This window comes from Gouania willdenowi, chromosome 7, assembly GCF_900634775.1.
Source record: "Gouania willdenowi chromosome 7, fGouWil2.1, whole genome shotgun sequence".
Classification (NCBI taxonomy): domain Eukaryota; kingdom Metazoa; phylum Chordata; class Actinopteri; order Blenniiformes; family Gobiesocidae; genus Gouania; species Gouania willdenowi.
In genome coordinates this window covers 12,150,633-12,165,922 of record NC_041050.1, presented here as the reverse complement: position 1 = coordinate 12,165,922, position 15,290 = coordinate 12,150,633, and the positions used below count along the sequence as shown (strand labels likewise).

The following is a 15,290-nucleotide window of genomic DNA, read 5'->3' as shown; positions in this document are numbered from 1 at the left end:
ACTTTTTTTTTTTTTTTTTTTTCTGTCTTCTCTACTTAAAATTTCTCGAATATAAATCTAGTTTAAAATAAAATGCAGTGTAACAATATCTTGTCACTTTATGCACTAATCCTGGCTTCTCCGTATTTGTAAAAAAAAAAAACACTTTAATAAACATGTTAAAAAGAGTAATTCAAGGAAGAAAAAATGTCCCTGTGGTCCCCAAAAATTTGTGATATCAAAAAGGGGTCATGACCCAAAAAAGGTTGGGAATCACTGGACTAAATGTTGCAACAAAAGGACGTTTATTTTGGGATTTATACAGATATATCTGAATCTGGCTGAAGTTTAATGTCTTGCAGAGTGAGGTAATAACACGTGGAATAATTCAATCAAACTAGAACAAAAATGATGTCAAGCCAATCACTGTCTTCCTTGTCTGGTGAAGAAACACAATAAATCACAGTAAGAATGAAGTAATACAGTATGCATCCGTTTACGGGACTCCACATTCCACAATGCAGTGCGTGAAAGTTTTCAATGTCAATAAGAGTGTTAACGGCGGAGATCAAAACAAACTTTCGAGCGGCAAATGATATTGATCTATGAGACCCACACTGTGGCTGTGTTCACCCGGATGTATACTATACCGGGACATTGGTACGGTGGCCATACTATTTATAATCAACCACCCCAGGATGCATTGCGTGCAGAATGTAAAATTGTCCTGGGACCGGCTTCAAGCTAACAGATATCTTCTTTTCAAAATAAAAGCATCTCTTCTTGTCTTCCATTTTTTTTTTAACACTTTTGTAAATAGGACTAGTTTGTCAGTAAACAATGTCGAGTCTCCGAAAATCGGCATGGAATGTGTTGACCACATGTTGATATTCTACTTGGTCACTTTCTCGCTTGAAATGTTTTCAGAACCTTCAAAAGTGGTGAATTAATGGAGATATTTAGCCTTCCTTTTTGTTGTTGTAGGTTCGAAATGCATCTTAGGAAAATTAGTAGACAGTACATACTCATTGAGTTTGTAGTGCATAGTACAGAGTGTGCCATTTCGAACACAGCCTGTCTTTATAAATAAAAAAAAAAAGATCATCTTTAGCAGCTTTAAGTAACTTGAGTGTAATCAAACAGTTTGAATAAAGCATATGTGAACAAATATTTTCCCTTGCCGTTAAACATCTCTGTGTTTTTTATCTTTAACTAAATGAATGAATGTTATTGTAACCCTGATGGGACTCACCGTTGGCTTGTGCGGCACCAGACACCGGCTGGTTGCTGCCGTATCCTCGCAGATTGTAGCTCAGGCCTCCGTTTGTGTAGAGCTGGTCTTGGGAAAAAGCTGCAGTAGAGATGGAGAATCCGGCTGAAACCACGGGGGCCGGGTTGGGCTTGTCAACAGAAATGGGTTCATCCTATGAGACAGCACAATGTTTTTCAGTTGAAGTATGTGAATATTTTAAATCGTACTGATGCTGACTCAAACACTGCTAGGATGGATCATTACCGTTGCTTGGTAGGAATCGAGTCGCATCCTTTTGGCAGCATTTCTGGTTTCACTCTCACAGGCTGAGGCCAGGATGTTCTCAGCCATGGCAGAGGTGAGATGAGGAGGTGTGGGTCGGATCTGGTGCAGAAAAAATGATGATTTACAGGGTTTTGTTGGGAAACTATGACTTTCATGCAGGAAACATTTAATCTTGGGTGACACTTTGTACCTCAAAACCGCCTTTTTTCATTCGGCGGCAGGATTTGAGGTAGGTGCGGATGCGCTTGCGGGAACGCTCCTGGAACTCTGGGAACTGGCGACTGCAGGACTCAATGATGGCCTGGATTTTCTCCTTTGGCTGCTTGGAGATTGGCACCATGCGGTCCAGATTCTCATCCACAAACAGACGGACAAACATCTGACGTAGAGGGGGCGTGTAGAGAGGGGATGTGGAGCAGAAGAATGCAGGGGGTGCAAGGGGGGGGGGAGCGAGGGGTGTGAGAGTGGGAACAAAAGAGAGGATGGGGAAAGCCATGGAGGATGGGGGAGGTAGAGTGGATGATGGAGAGGATAAAGAGGGAGAGGGAGGAGGGGAAAACAGTCATTGCTCTGATGCAGGTCAATATTTATGATTTTTACTTAAATCTACAGTTTCGTCCACTCGCTGGGTGTTAACATGTCGTATAAAAGTGTGTTAGTGTTGTTTCTAGTTTCCACTCTAACTCTTTTAAAAAACTGAGCACATCATGTGATACCCACATGTGAGAGCTCAAAAAACAAAACAAAAAACATAACAAGAATAAAATGTTGCAGTCACGCCCTTATTTTTTTTTTAATCATGACTTATATATATATTTAAAAAAAAAAAAAAATTGTTTGTTTATTTTGGGATTATCTTTTTATTTCTTTATGTAATTATTCATCATTAAGACATTCAGTTAACGCCCAAAATTATTTTAACAAATGTTAAATACATAAGCAGTCAATCTTTTCCAACAGTCTTTGATGTATTTCAACTTCAATCGATTTCATACAACATACTTTTAAATCCTTGTCATTTATGAAATTTGCTTTGTTTAATCTGAGATTGACATTTTTTTTCAGAAAAAAAATATATATATATATAAAATATTATCTCTGTGTACAAGTTTTGTTCTGTATCTAATTTGATTTTAAGTTCTACTGATATGTGTCAGAAGCCAGATTTGCTGTTTTACAATTATTTGGTTAAAGCCACAGGAGACTGTGAACGCTTACAAGAGTTTAGACACAGTACCATTATTAACATTATTTGTCCATTATAATTATGTGTTCACAGGACACATTATTAACCATTTTGCTGCTTCAGAATCAGAATCAGAGACACTTTAATAATCCCAGGGGGATTCCAGTGGTTTACCAAAGTTACTGAGCACACATAGCCATCATTTTTTAAGGTTTAAAATGAACTTGTATGCTGAAATGTACTGTACATACCTAATACCACATTCTATCCTTTGACAATAAATGTCATGCTTAAACATTTTCTCTGTAGAGGTTTTGTGCAACGCTTCTTGAGCAAAAAAAACCTTTTACATTGGTCCTGATTAGTCTACGAGAAAAATATTGGGGTTAATCAGCTTGGTCATATCAAAATGGTCATATTCATACTCTTCATTCATCTTCATAAGGGTTGCAGGGGTTAAATGGTGCCTATCTCAGCTCTCAAAGGGCACCAAACTGGGGGTTCAACCCAGTTCCTTAAAACTGAAAACTCCTAATTTTTTATTTACCAAATCGTCCACACCTTTGTGGAGGATTCCAGATTTGTCACAAGGATGACTTACAGTGTGTCTTTTATATGAGAGCCATTCCATATGTAGATATTGAGGCTCTGCGCTCAGGCAGAAAGTTTATGTATGTGGAGCTGATTGGCTGTAATAAACAGTGTAGTAGTTTTTTGTGTTTGTACAGGAGATAAGACTCAAACACACACAAAGAAAGTCTCCCAGCATTTGAAACAGTGATGAGGACTTTCCTCTCTACATTTTGGAGCTGATTGTTAAAATAAATGTTATTTTCTACCAGAAACATTCAGTGTAATACTTATTTATGAGGCTAACTCTCTCTATATATAGTCTCTTTATTCCTTTCTTTCTTATGTGTCCAATATCAGCTGGATGCAACAACATTTCTTTCATAATGAATGACAAATAAAAATCGATTCGATTTTTATTCTGTTATGTTCTAGGTAGCAATATGTTAAACATGTTTTCTTTTGGTGTTGCTGCCAATACTAAATAAAAAGCAATAAAGAGCAGCCCACTGGAGGATCACAGGTTAAAGATAAAAAGGCATGAAATTAAAGTTAAGCAAAGGCTCCACAGGTGACTCACATTGAAGGCTTTAAGTCTCTCAGGATCCATCCCTTCAGCGTCGTTGATCTTGTCGCTGTCATCGTGGTCGTCGTGATCGTCATCATCGTCATCGATTATCTGTGCGCGAGCGGAGGTCAGAACCTCTGCACTCATACTCAGTTCAGTTTTCACCGAGTCATAGCTTCCTGAGCTGTAAGGAGGAGACTGAGCAACACAATGCTACGTTCACACACCACACCAACCCAAGGGTTTCTCTATAGAACACCAACAGGATCAAGTCGTGTCGTTCTCACCTTGTTGGTGGATTCTGTTTTGATGGCGTACTTTCTGCTGGGGTCTGCAGGGTACGAGTTGGGTGGTGAGCTCCCAGCAGGCAGCAGTCTGTCGCTCAGATTGACCGGGTGTTGATCCTCCGAGGAGGAAGAGGACGAGGTGGTGCTAAAGTCCAGCGGGGCACTTAGCCCATTCTCCGTCACCTCTCCGTAGGATGCCCCACCATCTGGGGGGTTCCCACCCACGAGGGGCACATCGGGGGAGGTCAGAGCTGGTAACCCATTGGCGCTGCCGCTCTCAGAGGAGTCGTCGTCTGGTGAAGGAAGAGAAAGAGATGAAGAGAGATGTGAGTCTGCGTAGGCATGTCTTAGACCTAACAGCAGAGGTGGTGCTACTCCACGAGAGGGAGGGGACTTGTAGCCCTCGTGAAACTGATAAGGAAGTGTGTATTGGGGTCAACTGTCAGGACAAATAAAAGTAAGAAGAAAATGAGTTTTTACAGTAAAGAGAAAAGGGGATGAAGGGATGCTGATGTGGGGGAGGGAGCCTCCGTTACTCACTGGGTAAAAATGAAATGTAAAAATGTGATTTCCACATGTGTGATAGGTCTGCTGGGTTTAAAGGACATTTTGAAATGACTGTGAAGTGTAATCTGTGTAGCCTTTGTCCTATTTCTTTAAGCTGTGCACCCTGACAGAGAGGGGTGCACAATGGATTTAGGCTGCAGTGCTGTTCCACCCACGTAAGGATGGATTTACGTGGATTAGTCCCACTAAGGACAAGTCAAGCTGTTTCCTGCAAAACAACAATCTGCACCTTCAGATCACTGACGCACAAACAACACTGTGAAAGCAACGAACATTTGCTGCCATCTTACCGTCCTCCTCTTTAACGGCGCCTGTCAAGTTGCTGACCCGCTCTCCGTTAGTTGGATTCGGGTCGGCTGCTGCGGGCGGCTCAGCTGCGACCCATGTGGGCTCTGCGTTGTTCATGTCCTCACTGCTCATCGAACTGTCATCCTGAAGGGCAACACACACACACACACACGCACACACACACACACACACACACACACACGCACGCACAGGGGTGGGTGGGGTGGTGGACAGGGAGAAAGAGAGGGAGAGACAAGTCAGACAAGAAAGAAAAAGTACAGAAAGAAAAAGTAAACACACTCCACATCCGGAAAGCAATCACTTAGTATATCAGGCATGGGCAACAGGCGGCCCGGGGGCCACATATGGCCCTTGGTCTAAGTAACAAACAAACAAATAAAATAATTTAAGAAGACATATAGATAGACAAATAAATACATAAAAGGACAACAAAAAACATCAGAAACATATAATGATAAATGGAAACAGAAATAGACAATATTAACCAAAAACAGACAAGACTACTAAAAATACACGAAAAATAAGAGAGAAATGTACAAAATAACAAAATGATAGAAAAACAGATTCAAAATTACAGAAAAATATACAAAATAACACAAAATAATAAAAAATGACAATAGCATTACACACAATAACCAAAAGTTGCACGAGACAGCTAAAAATACACAGAAATAACAGAAATATTTTAAAAGGACAACAAGAATACATAAAATGACTCCACAAACATGCAAGTAAATAAAATCACAACACAAATACACAAAAATGACTGCAAAAACAAACAAAACGACATTATGATTATTATTATGATTGCTGTTATTATTATTATTATTATTATTATTATTATTATTATTAATGGAATTGATTTTTAAAGTAAATAATATTATTCAAAAATTGTGTGTAATACAGTTATTCTCATTCAGAATCACTCAAGTGGCAAAATGTTTTTCTCATACATTAATATTAGAATAAAGGTGTCATAATAGTGGTGTTTAAATCAAAGGGATAATATTGGTGTTGTCCATATCACACAGTCTATTATCTCTGTGTGTTCGTGTGTGTGTGTGTGTGTGTGTGTGTTTCCTGAATAGCCAGAGTGTATGTGAGCTTGCGATTATAAATGTATGGATTGAGGATGGATGTGGCTGAAGAAAGAAGCTGAAACTTCATCAATTATAGCATGAGAGGATGTGAGCTGAGTCTTCATAGTGAGGTTATGCAGTTATTTGGATGCTGAACGACAGGACATGCAGGAGCCTCTGTGTTGTTAACTAATAGGTTTCTTGGAGCTCTGCTATTTTTAACTCTGTTACGTCGGGACCCTGAAGATGCGTGTTGTCGCTTAAGAGCAACATGGGTAAACCATGGGGGCAAGGATTACCAGAGGAGGGTGGAATAATCTCACAAAGTATCCTTGGGCTGGCCCGGGCTTTGACTCTTCTCTACAAGGATTATGTTTGAATTCAGAACTCAAAGGGCTTCCCTTCATGCAAACACTGACTTGCATGTACGTTGTTGTGTGTCAGCTGGCGTCTCTGGTTTAGAGATGGCACAACGAGCAGTGCATGATGGGAGCAGAGCAGATATGACTCCCTTCATCTAATTTCCCCCACACGAGCTCACAAATAGGCCTAAACTCCTGGGAATATGCAGCGGTCCCTCTGTTAGGGGTTTGTGGAGAACCAAAATGCTCAGTGACAGCTCTATTAGGCACCAAGTGAGCCGTGCAGCTTGAAAGAGGAAGAGAGAGACAGAACAGGAGCTCTAATTACATCGATGGAACTGTTTCATCCTTAATGTGTACAGTATGTGTGTGCTTTAAAGAATGAGGCTGGCTTTAAGGTTTAGAAGCAGCAAAGTTTTCAAATGTTTTACAGAAGTCTTTTTAGTTCCACATTTATCCAGGAACTATGTGCATATACATAATTTAAGATGTATTGTGTGTATATATATATATATATATATATATATATATATATATATATATATATATATATATATATACATATACCCTTACCTATGCTACATTATGACAACCTGCCTAATATAGTGTGAATCATTCTCATATTGGTTCACGTGTCAAACTTTAGAGCATCCGACTGGGCACACAAGAGTCAGTAAAAAGGACAGAGAAAAATAAATCATTATGTAAATTACCAAATAATTTACTGTAGATACAGATATCACTCCCAAATTCCCAATTCAATGAAATTCCACAATATTTGCACTGGCTCTCAATTTTCCTGTGCCTATATACGACACGACTAGTCATTCTTCATCGCAAATTGTCAAAAAAACTTTAAACTTTTCTGAAATTCTGTATTTTCTTACAAACATTAGGACAAAACTCGTCTAAATGACACAAATATCAAGATTATTGACGGAGAACTGTCGTTTATTGCTTGAATATTGTACGTCTTATTTCAAACATGGAAGGTCATCCCTGTGTTGTAAAGTGTGTAATTGAACACTGATTATGCTGAAGTCCGCTCCTGGAGGGCCCCTGTCCTGCATGTTTTAGATGATACCCTGGTCAACCAAGTCTTAAAATCTAAGTTAAAAGCTTATGACTGAGAATGAGCTTCTTAATCATTCAATAGTAAATTTCAAACTAACATTCGTGTTTGCACTTTTAGTCATATAAAGCACATTTAACTCACCTATTTCCAGGTACCAGATTAAACCAACTGTTAGCATTATCTGCATCACCTGTCGTCGGCGCTTATATATTATAGTTTTGACTGGTGCTTTTTTTTGTTTATTTCAGAAAACTATGAACTCTTTGCAACACATCGTAATCTGATTTAGAGATGCTAATCCATGCCTTTATCTCCACAGGATTAAACTATTCCAACCCCTCTCTTACTTCTGATGTGAATTTATTTGGTTGATTAAAGATAATTTGTCAAAACTCTGCTGCTCCTCTGATGTAAAATGAATTTAACTGGCTTTACGTCCACTGTTTAAATGGACATTTAACCAGTTAAACCTCCACAGTGACTCTTTGCTGGTACATTGACACAAAGCGGTGCTCCCTTTAATACATAAACTCTTAATAATCTGTTTGACTTCCCGACATTATGAACATGTTTTTCCCTGATGTGTTGTCAGATGTTTTCACCTGTTTTCACTTTTAACTTTAAACTATTAAAAACTATTTTTAGAGAAAAATTATTCCAGCAAGTTCGTTTTTTCTTCTTTTTTGAAAGGTTTAATTAAGGTCTCGTTTTTTTTTTCAGATACATTTTTTCAGGAAATTTCATCTATAAAATGCTCTTATGAAAGAACTCTGTAGGGATGCATGAAGCATGCCTCTGAGGAAGACTGACAGTTGGCAGGAGATCAAATTTCCTGGAAAAAAAAAAAGTAGTTAAATCATATTAGCAGAATATTCCCGACCCTCCTTTCCTACATATTTGAAACATTCTTTTGTTTCGGAGTATTTTCTCATTCATTTAACATCACCTCTTGCATTTCATTTAGGTGATAGTGTGCAAATTTTAACAAACTGAAGTGCCCTAAAAATGACAAAGTGCAGTATGTAGCGGAGACTGAAATCAGCACAGCTCAAATTTACTAAATTATAGCTGGAAAGGCAGAGTTACAATCCACTGTTCCTTATATTTAGCTAACCATGCATGAATATTGTTTAAACACCTGAAGTGATAGGGTTAGATTAAAAAATAATGCAACAAGGAATGGAATGCCAATCAATCAAAACTTAATTATAGGCTCTTTTGACTGTAAATTCCATCCCATTAGAATAAACTTTTTTTTATATATTAAAGTGAGCTTTTAATCGTTATTATCTTTTAGTACTATTCATGCCATCTTTCCCTTCCATGACTCACTCATTTTAACTAAAAAGTTACAAACACGCTTGGGGAAGCTAGAGCAGACTGAATAAACGTGTGTGATCCTGCTGAGTCAACAAAACAAGAACCTGCTGCTGCTTTTTATTGAACCAGCTGCTGCTCTGAACTCCAAACCACAGCCGAACAGACAGTGAACGCATCATCACAGGTTCTGTCTCCAACAACATCACCACCACAGCTCTGTCTCCTGGAGGCTACACGCCTGAGATCAACTGCAGTAAACACATGCACGCATTAGTTTCACTTGTACTCACGCACAAACCGCAGTCTGGCTCATTGCTCTGGATAATCCTAATTATGACTGAGTGAGTTCTTCATCATCCTCATCATCAGCAACAGCAACAGCAACACCCTCAGCAGCAGCAGCAGCAGCAACGCTTTCAGTGAAGCAACTCCTCAGTGTTTCCCTCAATGATGGGCAGCAGAGGCGGAGCCTGAGTCGCCACTGACATCACCCATCACAGGGGCGATCCTAATCCTGAGCGCACCAAGGCCCCGCCCCTTTCCCCCTCAGCTCAGGAAGCACCAAGATGATGATTTAATGATGAGGTATAATTTAGGACTCCTCATCCATCATCCCATTGTGCCACTGCTGGGAACAGGACATAGTGTGTGGCAGGGATGATCTCAGCCATACAGATCACACACCTACAAAACTATAAAACATTAAACAACAATGTGTGGTTGACATTCAGTGAAAGGCAACTATTATCATCAGTCAATAAGTGTATGTTTTTACAGTCCTGTTGTCCTGCTTGAGTGAAACATCATTAATAAAGTGAAAATAAATGTTTTTCTGGAAATAAATAAAAATCCTAGAATAAAGACACAACCCCTAAATATGACAACTTACAGTACTTTATGGTGGTTAAATAACATTATTTACGAGTTTTTAACAGATTCTAAAACAAAAAATTTAGGATGCAACCAAATTTCAATTATCTAAACATTATTTAGTCTTACTTTAGTTTATTTCATATATAACTGTATGTTTAGGTAAGTGGGAGATATTTGATATATTCTTGCCTGGTTGAGACATTTGTAAAATGCCCCATAAAGTAATATATCAACTAATAATACAATGCAATATTTATGATTCATAATATGAAATTAGCTTATTATTTGTCAAACTATTTAGATTATGTTTTTAGTTGGAATATTTTAATTTTTGAACGTATTTTCATTTTTTTATTTTGTTTTTTTACATCGTAAAAATTGTTTGTACACTTCTTTTAATGGTTTAGGTGAAGAGCATAGAGTGTAAAAATCAAATCCACTCTGAAATGAAATTGCATTTAAAAAAAATCTCAAAGAAACTCAAAAAACTCTGAAAACTATCAAAATATATCATGTATCAGGGTCACAAAAAATGACAACTGGGGATTTTGGCCAGTCCTAAAAAATAAAAAATAATAATACATTTTCATCTTAGATCTGATGAACTGTCTTTAATCTCTCCATCAGGAGCCACTTACCCTTTCAGGAGCCGTCATACATTGCAGTTTCATCTGTTTCAGGTAGGTGGCAGTAAGGGGCATGTTGTAGTCAATGAGGTCTGGGACCAGAGAGGTGGGCCTGTCATTTTCTGATAGAAAAAACACAAGAGATGAGATCTGTCAGATATAAACAGACATCCAACCAGTCAAAGCACAGCACTTTACTGTTGTCTGAGGAGTTTCATCCTTTAGCACCATCTGCTGGTTTGGAAATAATACTGAGGTTCAGAAAAAGACAGGGAACCAGCATGGAACTGAACTGTGAAAATATGTATTTATTCAACCATCAACAAATGAGAACTTTGACTGCACTCATGCAGTAATTGACTTTCTCTACAGGAATAATAAAGTTGTTTTTATTGGAAAACTTCTGCGGGGTTGGATTTTTTATTTCTGTGGCGCATCTTGATTTGGATTAGCGCCTTTAGATTACAGCTGTAGTTTAGTTACTGAAACAACAGAAATAGCAGATAATCCTGGGGTTGCATGAAGTAAACATAAAATTCTGATAATTTTCTTTATATGTTTAAAATGTAATTTTTTTAAAGGGGGTTTCAGGTGCAAAAAGTATGCAGTAATATATCTTACCCCCAAATCTAATCTACATTTGTTGGGAGTGGGACTGTTATACATTTTTCTTGAATTAAATAGAAATATACCTATTGTTTTCTTTTCAATTCAAGTTTATTTATTCAAAAAGGCTGATAATTATTACATTGTTGATTTCATGTTTTTATTGTTGATTTCAAATTCAGTTTAACAATTTCTGCTTGACTTTTTAATCACGTGACCCACATTTAATTGCCCTGTGCATGAAATGTGCTACAAATATTCTTTTTGCCTTAACTATTCATTCCACACTTCTGTGCAAGGAAGGATGTAATAAAACATCATGATTGAGGCTGTGAGAAACCCATTTAGAGCCCAAATATGTGTTTAGGAAAAAGAAGGCAGAGCTGTTTTGTTGATATTTTTTGAGGCATGAAATAAATTGTTTCTGCTCATCATTTAAAGTACGGTACAGGCGCTTCAAGGCAATGTGACACATAACTGCAAAAGTGTTCAATTTCATAAGTTACAAATAAGTGCAATTCTTACGACAATTATTTTGCTGACTCTGCCTTTACTTTGGCAAGAAGAAGAGTTGAACATTCTTCCTTGTCAGTGTGTTACAGAAGGTAGAACTGTGATGTGATATAAAGTATTTTTCTTTTTTTTTTTTCAGTGGCAAATCAAAGGCATGTTAGACTAACATTCAAACAGGATTGATGCAAAATGTCCTTTTTTTATTGACTTTGATTCTAAAGTTGATCTTAAAAGCATGAGCTAATCACTCAGACTCAATCAGGAACCAAAATTCAGCCCTGGTATCTTGTGTTCAGACCAGCCCACTATATTATCAGCGACACCACGTAGAAGTTATTATTAAGTCAGTAATGCTCAACATGTGTCTCTTTGTGTCTAAAACCTTAAAAGGGGGAAAACCTTTAAACCCTTTTTACCTATTTCCTTTGGCAATTTTGCAATTTCCTTTGTCCCATTTTTGCCCCTTTTCAAAACTTTTTTCAGACTTTAGCTACCATTTGCCAATAAATATACATTTCTTTCCATTTCACAAGTTCTTTTTACACTTTTATCCAATTTTTCTCCTTTCTTTGATTTTTTTTAGCTGCTTTTCATCCCAATAATTTACCTTTTGCCCAATAAATACCACTTGTTTCCTTTTTTCCCTACATTTTCCCTCTTTTTGTTCGACATTATTGCACTTTTTCACTATTGTTTGCCACATTTTGCACATTTAAGCTACCCTTTGCCATTACATACCACCTAGTTCCTCTTTATTTGCCTATTTTTTGGGCACTCTTGACTGCTTTTGGCCCATTTTAGTCACTTTTTTCTTTGCCACTTTTGGACCATTTTTGGCCACTTGTTACCATGTCTGCCTCCACTTGCTCTTCAAAAAAAAAACAAAAAAGCGTAGCAGACCGGAAAGGGCTTACTTCGGCCTACCGGGACGATGCCCGGTATGCCAGATGGCCAGTCCACCCCTGGACGCAACTGGAAATCCAAACGTGCTCTGCTGTGTATACACCTGATGTGTATACACCTGATGTGTGCAGTTTGCATGATGACCACTAGAGGAACCTGGTGATCACATTCCAGGCTCCACGAAATCCCATTGAAGCAGCCCTCTCTAGTCTTTGTTACATCATGTCGATGATGGATGTACACATTATGTTTTATGGATGAGAGCTGGACTCAGGAAGTCTTTAAAGTACAAAATACATCACAGATGATATCAGCTCACACTCATGTCTGACAGGATGACACCAGTCAGCCACATTAATATTTCTATAACGATATCATGACATGAATGATTCCTGACTGGTTTCCAGCTATCCTTTAGAAAACGCTGATGAACTATTTTGCGTGTCAGGAAGTCGGAGGAACTGAGAATCATTGACTGTCAGAGGTTGATCATACTAAAAGTGTCTTGGTTAATGATGGTTGGTTAATGATGTTTCCACGACGTTTCAAGGCAGGTGGGATGCGACGCCTTTTTACCTTTGAACTCTGCAGCGCTGGGGTTAATGTGCATCCTCTTCTGACACTCTCCACAGCTCATTAGGAACCGAGTCACTGCCTCCCTGGGCAGAAAGGCGTAGGTCTCTGCAATCTGTTTGGAAAAGAGGAATATAGGGTTACCATTGGGGATGTCATCAGAGATGTTGTTTACTCTGCTGTGCATGTGTGAAAGTTGGGGTCAGTGGTTACAAAGGACTCCTCCAGGCGCTGGCTGGTTGTTTTTGGGTGGCCTAATTCCAAAGGCAGGCCACTATATTTCTGCTTTATTGTAAAACACACAGTATGGCAGTGTTTGTAATGGCACACTCCCTACTATGCACTACAAATTCAATGGGGCGGATTCACTGACATTTGAAATAAAGGGTAGTAAACCAGGTGCGTCCCTAAATCGTTTGGTGGCACTGTTTCCTCACCTGCTGTGGGGAATTCATCAACATCGCGGCGCAAATTGGTGCGCGTGTAGACGTGGTTGAGACCGTTCTATTGAAATGAACATTTTGCTCGATCAATATGGAGAGGTGAGTGCACAGAAGAAGAAGGTGAACTTCTCTGTCTGCTGCACAAACATTCAACAAAGTAGAAAACAAAATAAACAAATAAAAGTGATGTTTAACAAACTTTATTAATTTAATGTGGCTTATTAGGGCACAGAGTGACGTTTGCACACGTTTTAATACCTCTAAACCTTTAGTGAATCCGCCCCAATGAGTATATAGTGTCTAGGATATACTATAAGTATGGTTAGGATCATTAGGTTGGTGAGCGTTCCCACTGAAGAATACGTCCAAGTTTCCCAAGATGCATTTCAAACCTACAATGACAAAAACCTGAAGCACACTGCGGCAAAATATCTCAGTTGATTTTCCACCTTTGAAAGTTCTGAAAACATTTTAAGTGAGAAAGTGACCAAGTAGAATATCAACATGGGCTCATTTGATCCATAAAACTCACATTTCATGTCGGAGATTTTAGGAGAAACGCCAATGTGCAACTGACAAAACTTCTGGTTATTTTCAAAATAAGAGCCCTATTTACAAAAGTGTTAAAAAACTAATGGAAGATAAGAAAATATTATTTTATTATGAAAAGGGGATGTTTGCTAGCTTGAAGCTGGTCCCAGGGCGATTTTATATTCCGCTCGCAATGCATCATGGGGCAGTTGAGTATGACTCGTGTGCACACCGTGCATACTTAAAAAATGTCCCAATGTATTACACATCTGGGTATTTCTCACGTACTCAATCTTTTCATACTATTTAATGTGAACGCACTACATACTCATTTTGACGTCAGACTTAGTGTGAGTAGTAATTTAGCATGTGATTTCGAAAAAAGCATGTGTTTTCCTGCTCTTGTCTCTCCTCCTGCTCCCAGGGGCTCCTCCTCTTCCTCCTCCTCCTCTTCTTCCTCCTCCTCCTCCTCCTCTTCCTCCTCTTCCTCTCTCTCTAAAGCTCATCTCCTCTGCTGTGCCACCCATCCCCTCTGTCCTCACCCCCTCTGGCGTTTCCCTGTAAATTGCGACCTTCACGTGACCATGAGGAGGCAGCGGGGTTGCCCATCATCCCCTTTGCCCGTCACCCTCCCCACCCCTCGCGGCCCCTCGAGGCTGCTGAGAGGAAAAGGCCACCCAGAGGAGTGTGCACCTCCCAGAAGGCCACAGTGACAGCTCCATATTATGCCCTGCCCCAGTGATGCTGCCGCCTCAAAAGGGTGCGCTCTATGAGACGTGACAAGACATCTCTATAGGGCAACGGGAATTGGCTCGTTGACTTTTTTTTTTTTATTCCTGGGGGAGGTGGGATGAGAGGAAGGGGTAACAGAGTCCTGCTAACTACTACCCCCTGCCCCACTGCTGTCTCTACCACTGCAAACAAAGGCTTCTTTACCTCGAACATTGTCCACAGGCCGCGTGCACAGCCTCTCATGTTGAAATAGATTTTATTCCATGACGTGGTGGAAGTGGTTTGTTTGGCGCAGGCAAAAATCTAACGCTATGTATGAGAACCTGACAGAGCACTCAATGCTTTTCATACAAACATGTGTTATGGTCGACTTCAAAGTTTCAGATCTAGAGTGGCTCAAGATTCCTTTTTCAGACTTTCCTCACTTAACTTTTTTCACCTGTTTTTTATAATAAAAGAACCACATTCTGTGTAATGACTTTCTGATTTTTTTTTTTGATGTTACTATGTTTCCACTATCCACTCATTTTAACAACTTGTACACATTGAATTAAAGAAACCCCAGTCAGGGCGGGTTATTGGTGGGTGGGGTCGCGCTGTAATGACAAATGGCAAAATGTGGGTCCCAGGTTGAGACCAGTTCAGAACCCC

The 15,290-nt window shown here is 39.1% G+C and overlaps 1 protein-coding gene across 1 annotated transcript in view; it reads right to left on the bottom strand.

Annotated features, from left to right (window-relative positions):
* Nucleotides 1-15,290, bottom strand: part of nol4la (nucleolar protein 4-like a) — a 39,545-nt gene that overhangs the window by 981 nt on the left and 23,274 nt on the right. The window contains exons 3-10 of the mRNA XM_028453522.1: nt 12,937-13,048; nt 10,351-10,460; nt 4,985-5,126; nt 4,128-4,420; nt 3,853-4,038; nt 1,707-1,895; nt 1,496-1,615; nt 1,232-1,403 (exon numbers count right to left, since the gene is read on the bottom strand). Coding sequence (XP_028309323.1) covers nt 1,232-1,403; nt 1,496-1,615; nt 1,707-1,895; nt 3,853-4,038; nt 4,128-4,420; nt 4,985-5,126; nt 10,351-10,460; nt 12,937-13,048 — 1,324 coding nt within the window. The remainder of the gene's footprint in view (nt 1-1,231; nt 1,404-1,495; nt 1,616-1,706; nt 1,896-3,852; nt 4,039-4,127; nt 4,421-4,984; nt 5,127-10,350; nt 10,461-12,936; nt 13,049-15,290) is intronic.